Raw genomic sequence first — 15,592 nt, 5'->3', positions numbered from 1 at the left:
CTTGTTATATGCCCCAAATATGAATTAACTGTTTTCATTGTTATAATTTTTCACTTAGTGTGCACCTGGGCAATCTGTTTTTTAACAACTTCTGAAGAAGTTCAAAGAAAACTACATGAAGAGGTAGACCAAGTATTTGGGAAGGGTCCTATTACTCCAGAGAAAATTGAGCATCTCAGGTAAGAACTAAAAAGGAAGAAGAGATCATTAAAAAGCAAATTTGAATTAGTTTATCTAATTTAAAGCTAATGTTAATATCTAGAAAACCTGTATAATTTTATAGGATTTCAAATATTTACATATAGATTTGAATGGATAATTTAATTTCTTGTTTTAAATAATAAAGTAGTTCTGGGAAACCTTTAATGAGCCTGTATAAAATATTACTGTTAGGCAGTTGGGACATCCATGTTTGTTAATGGTAATACAAAATGGTACAGCTAGTTGGGAAATAGTGTGGTAGAATTTTATTAAGTTAAGTATGCACTTTTCATATGAGTCAATAATCACTTGTAGGTAATTAGTCAAAAGAAATGGAAACATGTTCATGTAAGGACCAGTATTGCAAATGTTCATAGCAGGATATTCCAAATAGCTCAAAAATGGAATCAGTTCAGTTTTTAACCAGCTGTCAAATAGATAAGCAAATTTTGATATAACCATAACATGAAACACTACAAAATAATAAAAGAAATACAATGTCAATGTACACAGCAAAATGGGTGAATATCATTATGATAAGTAAAAGAAGTAAAACGAAAGACTTTCTACTGTTAGTGCAGTGGCACACACCTATAATTCCAGCAATTTGGGAGGCTGAGGAAGGAGGATCACAAGTTTGAAGCCAGCCTTAGCAACTTAGCCAGACCCTGTCTCAAAGTGAAAAATTAAAAGGGGGGTGTAGTTCAGTGGTAAAGTATCCCTACCCTCCCCAGTACTGAGAGGAAAAAAAAGGGAAAAGACTGCCTATGGTATGATTTTATTTACATGAAATTCTAGAAAAGACAAAAGTATAGTGATAGAAAGCCTTGAATATTGCTTCTCTTGGGCTGGGGATGTGGCTCAAGCGGTAGCGCGCTCGCCTGGCATGCATGCAGCCCGGGTTGGATCCTCAGCACCACATACAAACAAAAGATGTTGTGTCCGCCAATAACTAAAAAAAATAAATATTAAAATTCTCTGTCTCTCTCTCTCAAAAAAAAAAAAAAAAAAGAATATTGCTTCTCTCCAATTCATTCTCTGAAGTGCTGCTGGAACCTGTGACTGCACACTGCAGTCACTTAGGCCCTTTTAAAAATAAGATATGTGGGATCACACCTGTAATCCTAGCTGTTTGGGAGGCTGAGGCAGGAGAATCACAAGCATGGGCCACCATTGGGGTGCAGCGCTCTTCTCCCCTGGCATTTGCATAGACTATTTCTGTGTGTAGATTCTTTCTTTTCCTCTCTCCTCTAGCTAACTTCTAAAAATTTTTTTTTTTGCAGGTCTTAAACTAGGTTTTTATTTCTCTGCAGAGCCCTTTTCCTCAATTAGGTATTCTTGCTATGTGTTCTCATAATACCCTGATCTTCCTTTATCATAACGTATATATCCCCTGCACTCTCTGTCCCTCTGCCAATAAGATTCTGACATCCTTGGGCATTATCTGGATTGTTCACTGTTGTATCTCATTATCTAGCACAGTCTTCAAATGTGAATAGGTCCCCAATAAATATTTGTTCAAAAAAGAAAGGGAAAAGTGATGTTTCCTACTGTTGTTTCTTTTTTTATATTAGAAATATTACTATGCATAGTTACAACATTCCTATGCTTACTTCTTTTGTTAGTATTTCTAATTCTTTCTGTATAGTAAGTGCCTAGAAATTTACGGAGATTTTACAGCAGCACAGTGGTTAAGATTAGGAGCTATCGAGTAAGACAGATGTGTTTGAATCCTGTCAGTACCACTTACCTGCTGTATGAACCTAACAGTTGCTTCTAATTTAAATCTGTACATTCAGAATAATAAGAATTTCCATAGGATTTTTGTAAGGATTAGGTGAGATCCTATGTATAAAATATTTAAGTGATCTGGGCATGGTAGATCAGTGGTTCAGCAACCCTGTGTTTAATCCCTGGTACCAAAAAAGAAAAAAAAAGAAAAAAAGAAAAACTCAAGTGAATTGACTTATGGCAAGATTGTAGTACATTTTAGCTTTTTTTTTTCTCATTAGGATATTACAATATTTTGATATATTGTCAAATTATACATTAGAAAGGTCATACCAATTTGTACTTCCACCAACTGAATATGAGATGTCTTTTTCTCCACCTTTTATTAGTAATGCCTATTGTCATTCTTTTTCATCTTTGCCAATTTTGCAAGTGAAAAAAACTCCTTAGATTGGTTGAGTATCATTTCACTTATCTTCAGGCCATTTGTATTTTTTTGTAAATTTTTTAGTACCAGAGATTGAACCCAAGGGTACTTGACCACTGAGCTACATCCCCAGCCCTTTTTAAAAAAAATTTAAATTTTGAGACAGGGTCTCACTAAGTTGCCTAGAGCCTCACTGAGTTGCTGAGGCTGGCTTCAAACCTGCGATCCTTCTGCCTCATCCTGTGAGCCACTGGGATTATAGGCATATGCCACCACACCCAGCTAGAGTATTTTGTTTTATATATATATATATTTGCAGATGGACACAATACCTTTTTTTAATTTTTTTTATGTGGTGCTAAGAATTGAACCTAGCACCTCTCCTGTGTGCTCTATCCCTGAGCTACAACTCTAGCCCTAGATGTGGTTTTATTTAAATTTTTATTCTTCTGGAATTTATGTGCCTATCTCTAAGCAAGTAAAAATTATGATGAGATTATTTCAAATTAGGAAGGTTTGAGAAGTGGTGGAATGACATTAAAATATATGGAAATTTTAAACTGCTACTCCCAAAATAAACATGTTCAAAATTGTTTAAAATTTTTTATTAAATTTATTTTTAACTGGTATATGAAAATGTAAAAATTATGTTGATTTATTGATATTAATGGAGTGCTGTAATGTTTGATGCTTGTATGTATTATATAATGTTTAAATCAGATTAAGCATATCTTTAATTCATTTTGACTTGATTTTTGTTACTGGTGAGAGATAGGGGTTTGGTTTCATTCTTTTGCATGAGGATATTTTGTATTCCCAGCACCATTTATTAAAAAGACTGTGCTTTCTTCAGTGCAAGGATTTACTTCTAGGCTCTCTATTCTGTTCCTTGGTCCATGTGTATTTTTATGCCAACACCATGATATTTTGATTACTGTAGCTCTGTAGTACATTTTGAAATCAAGCAGTATAATGCCTCCTGCTTTGTTCTCTGCTCTTTTTTTTTTTTTTAGGTTCCTGTTTTGTTTTTTAATATTTTACTAGTTGTTGATGGACCTTTATTTATTTATATGTGGTGCTGAGGATCAAACCCAGTGCCTCACACATGCTCGGCAAGCACTCTACCACTGAGCTACGACCCCAGCCCCTTTGTTCTTTTTTCGCTCAAGATGGCTTTGGCTATTTGAGGTTCCCTACAAATTAGGATTATTTTTTTCTAGTTCTGTGAAGAATGCCATTGGTCTTTTGACAGAGATTACATTGACTCTTTAGATCTCTTTGAGTAATATGGACATTTAACAATATTGAGTTTCTGACCCACAAATACAGTATATCTTTTCATTTTTTGTGTGTGTACTTTTCAATCATTTCATCAATGTTCTACAATTTTCACTCTAGAGACCTTTTGGTAAAACTCATTCCTACATTTTATCTTTTCTTTTTTTTGTAGCTATTGTAAATGGGATAGCTTTCTTGGTTTCTGTTTCAGATCATTAGCTATTAGTATATAGCAACTCTATTTATTTTTGCATATTGATTCTTGTATCCTGCAACTTTGCTAAATTTGTTCTAATAGGTGTGTATGTGTGTGTAATTTGGAGTTTTCTGTATATATGATCACATCATCTGCAAAGAGTGACAATGTGATTCCTCTTTTCCAGTTTTGTTTTGTTTTGGTACCGAGGATTGAACTCAGGGACACTCAACCACTTAGCCATATCCCTAGCTCCATTTTGTATCTTATTTAGAGACAGGGTCTCACTGAGTTGCTTAGCCCTTCGCTTTTTCAGAGTCTGGCTTTGAACTCTCAATCCTCCTGCCTCAGCCTCCCCAGCCGCTGGGATTACAGGTGTGCACCACCATGCCCTGCTTCTTTTCAAATTTTGTTGCCTTTTATTTCTTCTTTTGCCTGCTTGCCCTGGCTGGGACTTTCAGTACTGTCTTCAATAAAAGTGGTAAAAGTGGATATCTTTGTCCCAGATCTCAGAAAGCTTTCAGCTTTTCCCCAAAGTAATGTTAACTGTTGGCTTGTTACATATGGCCTTTATTTGTTGAGGTACATTCCTTCCATGCTTAATTTGTGCAATGTTTTCACAAAAAGCAATGTTTAATTTCTTTTGTCTTTTTTTTTTTTTTAATTTTAAGATAATGTCTTGCTGAGTTGCTGAGGCTAGTCTTGAACTTGCTATCCTCCTGCCTCAACCTCCCAAGTCCCTGAGATTACAGATGTAAGCCACTGTGCCTGGTGGGATATTGAATCTTATCAAATGCTTTCTCTGCCTCTATAGAGAGATGATTTTTGATCTTCATTCTGTTTTTGTTTTTTTTTTTAATATTTATTGTTTAGTTTTCGGCGGACACAACATCTTTATTTGTATGTGGTGCTGAGGATCGAACCCAGTGCCGCGTGCATGCCAGACAAGCGCGCTACTGCTTGAGCCACATCCCCAGACCAGATCTTCATTCTGTTAATGTGGCATATCATGTTTACTGACTTCAGTAATATGTTTAATTTTTTTTTTTTAAACAGATATTGTCGGCAAGTGCTTTGTGAAACTGTTAGGACTGCCAAATTGACCCCAGTTTCTGCCCGGCTTCAAGATATTGAAGGAAAAATTAACCAATTTATTATTCCTAAAGAGGTAGGAAACTTTGGATATGTTCAACTCATTTAATTACTTAATTTTTTTTTAATTGTGTAAAGTGCCCGATAAATACTACCCATTATTAAATGAAAGATAATTATTTTACCTCATTTTATTTTGTTTTTTTTGGTACTGGAGCTTGAACCCAGAGACACTTAAACACTGAGCTATATCCCCAGCCCTTTCTTTATTTTTTATTTTGAGACAGGTTCTCACTGAGTTGCTTAGGGGCTGACAAGTTGCTGAGGCTAATCTCAAACATGATCCTCCTGCCTCAGCCTCCTCAGTCTCTGGGATTACATGTATTTGGCACCATGCCCGGTTCCTGTTATCTTTTACTATTATTTATGGTGTTTTGTTGATGTTGCTGTTTTTAACTGAATGCAGGTTTTAAATTTTCATATAGTTAAGTCTGTTATTCCTACCTCCCTTTCAGATTTTGTGATGTTTAGGTAGGCCCACTCCATTACCAAAATAATGAAGTGTTTTCTTCTATTATTATATACTTTTATTTTGTTTCATTATCTGTATTAAAAGATCTTTAGGATGGACTGACTTTCTGGGAGTCATTTTGTCTCTGTTAGGCCTTGATTAACTAGATTGATTTTTTTTTTTTTTTTCAGACTCTTGTTCTTTATGCCCTCGGTGTGGTACTTCAGGATCCTAATACTTGGCCATCACCACACAAGTATGAAATTTCTGTTTATTGTCTTTGCGATTTTCTATTTTTTGTGTGTTTGCATGCTTTCATTCCTTTTCTGTGTTTTGAGGAGAAATTCAATGTGCTGTGACATGCAACAGAAAGCACTGCCTTCCCTTTCTGTGTTCATTCACTGCTTCTTGTCTCCATGAATCTTCTGATGCTGTCTCTTTTATTACTACTTCAATCCTAAGATCTGTTCAATTACCTAATCTCTCCAACTATCTTTAATATCAGTAGAATTTTGGAATTATTTTATTGTTAAGTGGGTAGTTTTTTATTTTTTTATTTTTTAGTTTTAGGTGGACACAATATCTTTATTTTTATGTGGTACTGAGAATTGAACCCAGTGCCTCACGCATGCTAGGCGAGCATGCTACCACTTGAGCCACAGCCCCAGCCCCTAAATGGGTAGTTTTTATGTTGCCCCTCCCTTTTGATTTCTCTCAACTATGTTCAGCTCTTTAGTAAAATTCAGAAACAGATGTTGTGTGTATGTGTCTCATGCAGGTAAACAGGAAGGCAAAGTAAAGAAGAAAGCTACTGTTGTTTGCCTCATAGATGGCCATCTAGTAAAGTCTGACTTAAGATAGTAGTCTAGATTTAGTGCCCTGAGCTGGGTGTGGTGGCACTTGCCTATAATCCCAGTGGCTTTAGAGGCTGAGGCAGGAGGATAAGCAATTCAGTGAGACCCTGTCTCTAAATAAAGTACAAAATAGGACTGGGGATATGGCTCAGTGGTCGAGTACCTTTGAGTTCAATCCCCAGTACCCTACCCCGCAAAAAAAGGATAGATTTAGTGCCCTGGAAAAGGGTTATCAGTTGACTTCAGGTAAGACCTCAGTGTGAAATGCCAAGGGGCAGAGTTGAAGTACCGTGGCCCTAAATCTGGAGTGTAAGGATGGGTGTGTTAAATGTTCTTGTCATTTTAGTTTTTAGTATTATAATACGTTACTACCAGCCAATTCAAATTTTGCTAAGTAAAATTTATTTAGGTAAATTTTATATTTCTAATGGCTTTTATAGGAAAATGAAAAATGCTTTGATGGAAAATACATACCTATAATTACAAAAAAATAAAATTATAAGTTTTAAGATTTTTTAAAAATACTTGTGGAAAAGGTGCCAAGATTTTGATAAGTTTTAAGTGTTCTGTGAAAACCATAGAAATTATATTATAACTTTTTTGTTTGTTTGTTTGTTTGTACTTGGGATTGAACCTGGGGACGCTTAACCACTGAGCCACATCCCTTTTTTATAGAGACAGAATCTCGCAGAGTTACTTAGGGTCTCATTAAATTGCTGAGGCTGGCTTTGAACTCACAATCCTCTTGCCTTAGACTCCTGAGCTGCTGGGATTATAGGTGTGCACCACCAAGCCCAGCCTTTATTATAACCTTTGATAGTATTGCTAAATCATGCAACTGCTCAGAGAATCTAGGTTACAGATTGAAAATATTAAAAGGAATAGATGCACTGTGGTAATCATTTCTAGGCTTTTCTTTCTTTCTTTTTTCCTATTGTCCTAGGGTTCGAATCCCGGCCCCTTGTACATTAGGCAAATGCTCTACCACTGAGCTATATCCAAGCCCTCATTTTTAGAAATCAAATGTAATCACACTTAGGAGATATAGGTGACGTTTTTCTGAAGCAAAGATTTCTGAAGCTGGGCACTTCCTTACGCATCTAAGGATTCATTCTTGTCAATACCTTAAGCAAAAACTTATTCTAACAGAAATATATATAGAAGTAAGATGCATCTGTTGAACACAATGGTTTACTTATAGGGTAAATATAATATTCACACAGAAGAGGATGAGGAGAGTGACTTTTTCCACTAAACTGGATGTCTTCAAGGTCCAGGTAGATTGTTTTATGTCCTTTTTATGGTTGAGTAAGATTCCATTGTATTGGTATACTAGAATTTATTCACCATTCATCTGCTAAAGTTGAGTTGTTTCCAGTGTTTTGCTACTGTGAATGAAACTGCTGTGAACAGCTATACAGGTTTGAATTTGAATATAGGGTTTCATCCTGGGGACCATAGGCCTACACCACCTCATCTAGCCTGCCCGCTAATTCTGCCCCCTGCTCTTTTTCCTCTTTTTAAACTTCAGAGTTTTGCTTTTTTAAAATACCTCTGTATTTGGAAGGAATTTCTATGTTGCACGGTAGTAAGTTATTTTTAAGATATTCATTTCTGCAGTGACAGATTACAGAACAAAATTCTAAAAACAAAAAACTTTTCTAGCTCCTTCATTTTCCTCAATTATTAATAAATCTGGGTATAGTATAATTGATAAATATAATTTTAAGGCCTGAGCCTCCAGTTTTAAGAAATAAATTTTAACTAAAGAAGCAATGTAAAATGCCCACATATTGATCCTATGTAACAGACCTTAAAATTATTTAATATTCATTATTTGATTTTTGTGTGAATTATCCTTGTATCTCATGAAATGATATAAACCTATGTAGCATTCCTTCTTAGTTCTGAGAAACGTATTTTGCATCTATTTGAAAATCATGGGGTGTAATTTGGCAATATAATGAAATATAACATGACAGCACTTTTATTTTTAGCAAATGTTAGATTTTATTACAAACCTGTGTTCTTTTATGTCAATATTTAAAATGCCAGTGAAGCTATATTATAATTAACCCTCAATTTTCTCTTTAGGTTTGATCCAGATCGCTTTGATGATGAATCAGCAATGAAAACTTTCTCATTGCTTGGATTTTCAGGCACACAGGAATGCCCAGAGTTAAGGTGAATGATAGAAAAAATGAGAAAGAAAAAAATACCAGATTCTCCTTTTGTAATTTTGACAATTACTATTGATGAGAATAATGAATCTATATAAAAAGGGTATAATTTGAAAATTTGGTAACTGGTTGCCTTTCTTTCTGACTAGGTTTGCATATATGGTAACCACTGTGCTTCTCAGTGTGTTGGTGAAGAGACTGCATCTACTCTCTGTAGAGGGACAAGTTATTGAAACAAAGTATGAACTGGTCACATCATCAAGGGAAGAAGCTTGGATCACTGTCACAAAGAGACATTAAAATTGTAAACATTTAAAATCTTTGTTAAATCGACTGAGAAAAATGGCCATTTAGAAAATATGTGTTGGATCCTTTTATAAACCAAGTATTATAAACACTTATTACTTCATTATGTAAATTTGGATTTTTATATATATTATTTTCTTAGGGCATGATACACATTTATCCTTATTGCACCAGTATATGGATAATTTTAATAGGCAGCTTTAATTTTCTACTTTTAGTTTTTATGATTTTCTAAGCCATGATTTTCATCTTCTTTTTCTTAGCTTGCTCTCTAAAATTCTTGAACAGAGAAATTATTTTGAACAAGTTGGGGAATCATGTTTTTGAATATTCACACATACAAAAAAAATTCCGTCTCCACACACCAAGAAGTCCTGACTCCTTTTTGTATTTCCAATAAATCACCTTAAAGGGAAATAATGGAACTTCCTATAGTTTTATTTCCTGGATTGTTTTTATTTTGGGATTGTTTATTAGTTTGTGTTTTAATCATTTTTATTAGGTTTGAATTGTTCACTGGCTGATCTACCTTGCATTTGATGTTTGTTTGCCTCCGCACACACAGAGTTCATTTAATGGTTTACACAAGGCTCATCGTTTTGAACAGTTCTCAATCACTTGGAAAATAATGTAGTTGCTTCTGAAAGTGTATGTTTTGTTTGTTTGTTTCCACCAGTACCAGGGGTGCTCTACCACTGAGCTACATCCCAAACACTTTTTTTTCCCTTGAGACGGGGTCTTGCTAAATGATTGAAGCTGGCCTCAGATTTGTGATCCTCTAGCCTCAGTCCCCAAATAGCTGGGATTGCCAGCATGCACCACTTTTGCTGGGCTTCAGTGTAGTGTGTGTGTGTTTTTTAGTACCAGGAGTGCTTAACTACTGAGGTACAACTCCAAACCCCTTATTTATTATTTTGATACGGGTTCTCACTAAATTGCTTAGGGCCTTGCTAAGTTTCTGAGACTGGCTTTGAACTTGTGATCCTCTTGCCTCAACCTCCCCAGCTGCTGGGATTACAGGTGTGTGCCACCACACTCATCTTTAATGTGTTTTGAAACATTTCTTCTGTGTGATAAACTAAGATTAAGTCTTCTGTTTTGTTGCAAATCTTGGCAGCATATTATTCCACTAATTTTCATCCATGAAAAAACATTTGGAATTTATTATTGTATTATCTCATATGCTAAATGTAATGAACTGGTCAGTAAGAAAGGAAAGGGCAGTGACCATAGATCACAACCAAAATTGGGGAAAAAGAAAACAAAGATGGGGCTGAGGTTGTAGCTCAGTGGTGGAGGGCTCGCCTCGCATGTGGAAGGCATTAGGTTCAATCCTTAGCACCACATAAAAATAAAATAAAGGTATTATGTCCATTTATACCTAATATATATATATATATACACACACACACACATACATACATATATGAAAGATGCATAACATGAGGGATAATAACCATATTATACATGAAGAGCTCATACAAGTTGGTAATAAAAATATACCATAGATAAATGGACAAAATATAAGAACAGTCATCTTTTGCAGGAGGAAATGGCTAATGAACTTTTAGAAAAATGTTCAGTTTTATTGCAGAGAAATAATAAGGCTTGGGGAGTATTTTAAGTGTCTTTCAGAATACACTTTAATACTGATTAAATTTTATATGTAGTACTTTATTGATAGCATTGTGTTGGGGGAAGGGTTAGTTTTTGTCTGGGGAATCGACCCCAGGCCTCATGCATGCTGGGCTTGTGCTGTTCCAATGAGCTTTACCCCCAGACCCCAAAACATTGTATTTTAGCCAGTTTTTTTGGCTACACTATTCATGAAGAATTTCTTTTCCTTTTTTTTTTTTTTAATGTTTATTTTTAGGCTACTGAAGGAAAAATGCCATGTACAGATAGAGGAAGGGAAGAAAAATGATAATTGTTTGCAAGTGGGTTATTTTTAACAGTGGTGAATTTCATTTGTTATTTTAGTGTCGAGATTATGGGGCTAAGGCTTAGGGAGAGAGCATTTGCCTAGGATGCAGGAGGCCCTGAGTTTAACCCCCAACACCAGAAAAAAAAAGAAAAAAAAATCCTAGCTATCAAGTTATTTTATGCTGTGTTTATGGCTAAATAGCAAGTGGATAAATAGCTTCTCAGTTAGATGGGTGAAAGAGGCATTTTATTTTTTGATTTTAATTTTATTTATTTATTGGTACTGGGGATTGAACATAGGGTACTTATCCACTGAGTTACATCCCTAGCCGCCCTCCCCCTTTTATTTAGTTGTAGTTGGACACAATACCTTTATTTTTATTTATTTTTATGTGGTGCTGAGGTTCGAACACAGCACCTCGCACATGCTAGGTGAGTGCTCTACTGCTGAGCCACAACCCCATCCCCACTAACCCTTTTTTATGTTTTGACACAGGGTTTTGCTAAGTTGCTTAGGGCTTCACTAAATTGGTGAGGCTGGCTTTGAACTTGTGTTTCTCCTGCCTCAGCCTCCCAAACTGCTGGGATTACAGGTGTGTACCACTGTGCCCACCAAAAGGGGCATTTTAGACCCACTTCTAAGGAGCTAACATACAATTTAATTAGATGCAACTTTTATTTCTGGGAAAAGATTATGGAATAATTTAAATTCTAAAACTTTAAGTGAAATCTACTCCTAGTTATTATTGTTTTTTAAAGGGCATTGTTAAATCTGTCCCCTCCTATCTGTTTACTCTGGTTTTGTGTACACAGAACATCTTCCTTTGTTATCCCAGTTCAATGAGTGGATAGAAATCTGGCAGTGGAAGGTTACAGTAGGCAATTGATATGTAAACCAGATGCCAGTGAGATGAGATGAGATGGGTGGAATTTTAAAGCAAGTGACATCTGATAAGCATTATTAAGGCAAAAACAGGGTGAAGGAGCTGGAGTCAGAACTCTATAGTGTAATTACCAATATATGAAGCAGATGCAAATGACTGGTAATGATTGGAATCAAGGAGAAAAGAACAAAGAGGAATCAGCTATATGAGCATATTTTGTCCATAGTTACATTGCTACTTTAAAACATTTTAAAAAAATCATTTTCTAGATGATTAAAAAAACTATACTGTCAGGCTGCAGGGTGGGGGTACTCAGTGGTAAAGCATGTGTTTTGCATGCACAGGCCTTAGATACAGTACCCGACACCAAAAAATGTTTGTTAACAACATGTTCAAAATAAATTATCCATGCACTGTTGCTCTTACTTGGCTTTTTATATTTACTCATTGAAATCTTGGTGGCCTCAATGTCACTAATGGTTTATGGAATGTGATTCTAGCTGGACTCTTCCTTTAACCAGAGGTAGCTTTTTAATTGATTATAAAGTTTTATATTATTTCTTCACTGATATTTATTTACATTTTTTTTAAGGTACTGAGTGTTTGTTTTATTTTATTTTATTTTCATTTGAGACAGATTCTTGCTTAGTTGCTCAGGCTGATATTGAATTTGCCAAAACTGGCCTCAAACTTGTGATCCTTCTTTTTCAGGCCTCTGAGTAACTGGAATTACAGGCATGCACCTGACTTGATCTACATTCTTTTTGATAATTAAGAAGCTTATTGTTAAAAACATAAGCACAAAACATTTGTGTGGACTGTAAAATTTAAGGCAAAATTAATTCTGTGTGTGTTTGGGAAAAACTCAGGTGCTGTTATCTGGCCCAGGAATGTGTAGTTCCATTATTTTCTAGAAATAGACTCTATTATAGCCCATATGCCAATATTTGTTTTCTTTAGCTTAAAATAGTTATTGTTTCAACAAGACCTATTTTTTGTTATGAAAATCATATAGGAAACTTGAAAATCAAAAACAGAGTTCCAGGGGCTAGGGTTGTAGCTCAGTGGTAGAGTACTTACCTTGCATGTGCAAGGTACTGGGTTTGAACCTCAGCACTACATAGAAATAGATTTTAAACTAACAGATTATATATACTTCTTCTTTGAAGTCACCTTATTCCCTCCAAATCCATAAAACGTATTGTTATCCCACAAAATTTTATTTTTTCTACATATGGTTATGTTGACAAATTGAAAAATCACTTCAAAAACAATAATACTATATGTAAAACCAAAGATGTGACTGATGGTATCAAGTAGTTTAGCAATGGTCCTTTAGTTGCTGTGGGAAGAAACCTGGCAGAGAAATGGGCACCATCTTCAAAGGCAGGCTTTTATCAACAAATTGTTACAAGTGACCTTAATTTTCTCCTTAACTATGCTGTGCCTGTTTTGTAAGTTATCAAGACTAATGATTAATGTTGATAACAGAAGTCCAAGTAAATCAACACAGCCAAAAAAACACCCCAAACAAATAGTACAGTATTGCTTTCAGCTGTTGAGTGACCCGCTCTAATAGGGAACAGATGAGACAAACTGGCACTAATAACTAAGATGAAAGTAGAGTGAGGTGGAACAAGCATTTGTTATGAACCGAGTGCTCTATATACCTATCTCCTTTAGTTCTTAGAGCACAATAGTAGGTTCAAGACAGTGTCTCTTTGCCTTAAATGAAGATGGGCAAATACTGGATAAGAAAAAGCAAGTGTCTGAACATCACATTATCTTAATATCTTCAGTGGGGTTTATTTATTTGTGTATTTACAGGTTTTGTTTGTTTTTTTATTACCTGGGATTGAACCCAGGGGCCCTTAACCATTGAGCCATACCCCCAACTCCTTTTTTTTAATATTTATTTTTTAGTTGTAGTTGGACACAATACCTTTATTTCACTTATTAATTTTTATGTGGTGCTTAGGATCGAACCCAGTATCTCACACGTGCAAGGTGAGTGCTCTACCACTGAGCCACAACACCAGCCCACCCTTTTTGTTTTTTTAATATTTTGTTTTTAGTTGTAGATGGACATAATACCTTTATTTTATTTGTTTATGTTGCTGTGCTGGGGATCAAACCCAGTGTCTCAAGCATGCTAGGTAAACACTCTACCACTGACCCACAACCCCAGAACCCCCAGCCCTTTTTTGTGTTTTACTTAGAGACAGGGTCTCACTGATTTGCTGGAGCTGGCTTTGAACTCCCAATCCTCCTGCCTCAGCCTCCTGAGCTGCTGGGATTACAGAAATGTGTCACCACACCTAGCTGTTGGTATACTTAGTTTTAAGGAGGAGTTAAGCAATATGATGTATTCTTTCTTTTTTAAAAATACATATTTTTTCGTTGTTGATGGACTTTTATTTTATTTATTTATATGCAGTGCTGAGAATGGAACCCAGGACCTCACATATGTTAGGCAAGTGCTCTACCACTGAGCCATAACCCCAGCTCCTGATGTATTCTTCATAATAACTGAAAATGATTAAAAATAATAAAATACTGATAGTTAAAGAAATTTATAAAAGGACAAAGAATATTACCAACCCAGCCACATTTCTGTAATGATTTAATTTTTTTTTAATTTCCACATATAATTTTTACATAGTACCTTCATAACAGTATGATCTACTCTCACAGCTGTGGGGGGAGGTCACTGAGGATCAAACCTAGGACCTATGCTAGGCAAGCATTTTTCTACTGAGCTGTACCTGTACCCCAAGCCTACTTAATGTATTTTAAACATTTTCTTTTGTGGGTTCATATTTGTAATGGTCTCAGTAAATAGCTTTAAAAAAAAAAGGAATAGACTTCTAAAATATATATCAATTTTAATGTTTGATTTATAGAATTTGATAATTAAATTGGTAATTGTAAAATTTGAGGGGGCAGCTACTTTGTAAAACATCCAAACAATAAGCAAAAAAGGCAAGAAATGACCGTTCTTCTTCCAGTTTCACTCTCCACTTACTTAGTTTACAATTTGGTGGCTGTCTTTTTTTTTTTAGTTAGTTGGACACAATTGCTTTATTTTTATGTGGTGCTGAGGATCACACCCAGTGTCTCACATGTGCAAGGCAAATGCTCTGCCACTGAGCCACACAACCTAGCCCTGCTGGCTGTTTTTCTAAAGATTGATTGCATGTGATAAAATGCAATAAGCAAATAAGTTACATATATCCTGTTTGGTAATTTTTTTAAAAAAGATTATTTACATCAGAAATACAAATTTGTATTTCTTTACAAGCATTGCTATGTAATGAAACTTTTGTTATCTCACCATTGTAACTACAGAGAAAGTAGTAAAGTGCCTCTCCCCAAAACTGCAACTAATAAATATTTTTGAATAAATAAGGTAATTTTTATTGGGGTCTTTAGTGTATTTTCAATAAAGTAAAGAGAATTATTGAAGTTATGTAGTTGAAAAAATTTCAGATAGTCAAACTACCTCTAATGCTAAGAGTACTTTGTGAAATGGAAAGTACACAATTACTAGAAATATTTTACAAGATGTTGTGTAGCCATCTTTCAGCGACACCCATATTAGCTGTGAACATAGACTTACAATAGGTTATACAAAATATCAACCAAAATAGTTTGTAAGCTAGTTGTTATTTGTCCCTTCTATCATTAGATCATCATTGTTCTTTTTTTTTAGCGGGGGGCGGGGGGTTACTGGGGTTTGAACTCAGGGACACTCAACCACTGAGCCACATCCCCAGTCCTATTTGTATCTTATTTAGAGACAGGGCCTTACTGAGTTGCTAAGTGCCTTGCCATTGCTGAGGCTGGCTTTGAACTTGAGATCCTTCTGTCTCAGCCTCCCAAACACCTGGGATCACAGGCGTGCGCCACCGCGCCTGGCCAGGGTAGATTCTTAGATCAATGTTTTTTGCAAGATTAGTGAGAATTATTTCCCAAAGAGTGTCTCAGAGGATGCTATCCTGTGCGATCC

General features: G+C 35.4%; 1 protein-coding gene across 3 annotated transcripts in view; it reads left to right on the top strand.

The window, feature by feature from the left end:
• The window catches only part of Cyp20a1 (cytochrome P450 family 20 subfamily A member 1), a 46,957-nt gene extending 34,567 nt beyond the window's left edge, over window positions 1–12,390 (top strand). For all 3 annotated transcript variants that reach the window (XM_076866205.2, XM_076866207.2, XM_076866206.2), the window contains 5 exons: window positions 59–179; window positions 4,890–5,001; window positions 5,628–5,692; window positions 8,385–8,474; window positions 8,620–12,390. In XM_076866205.2, coding sequence (XP_076722320.2) covers window positions 59–179; window positions 4,890–5,001; window positions 5,628–5,692; window positions 8,385–8,474; window positions 8,620–8,770 — 539 coding nt within the window. In that variant the 3' untranslated portion in view covers window positions 8,771–12,390. The remainder of the gene's footprint in view (window positions 1–58; window positions 180–4,889; window positions 5,002–5,627; window positions 5,693–8,384; window positions 8,475–8,619) is intronic.
• The last annotated feature ends 3,202 nt before the right edge of the window (window positions 12,391–15,592 follow it).

This window comes from Callospermophilus lateralis, chromosome 9 (genome assembly GCF_048772815.1).
Source record: "Callospermophilus lateralis isolate mCalLat2 chromosome 9, mCalLat2.hap1, whole genome shotgun sequence".
NCBI lineage: Eukaryota > Metazoa > Chordata > Mammalia > Rodentia > Sciuridae > Callospermophilus > Callospermophilus lateralis.
This window is presented reverse-complemented; position numbering and strand designations above follow the sequence as displayed.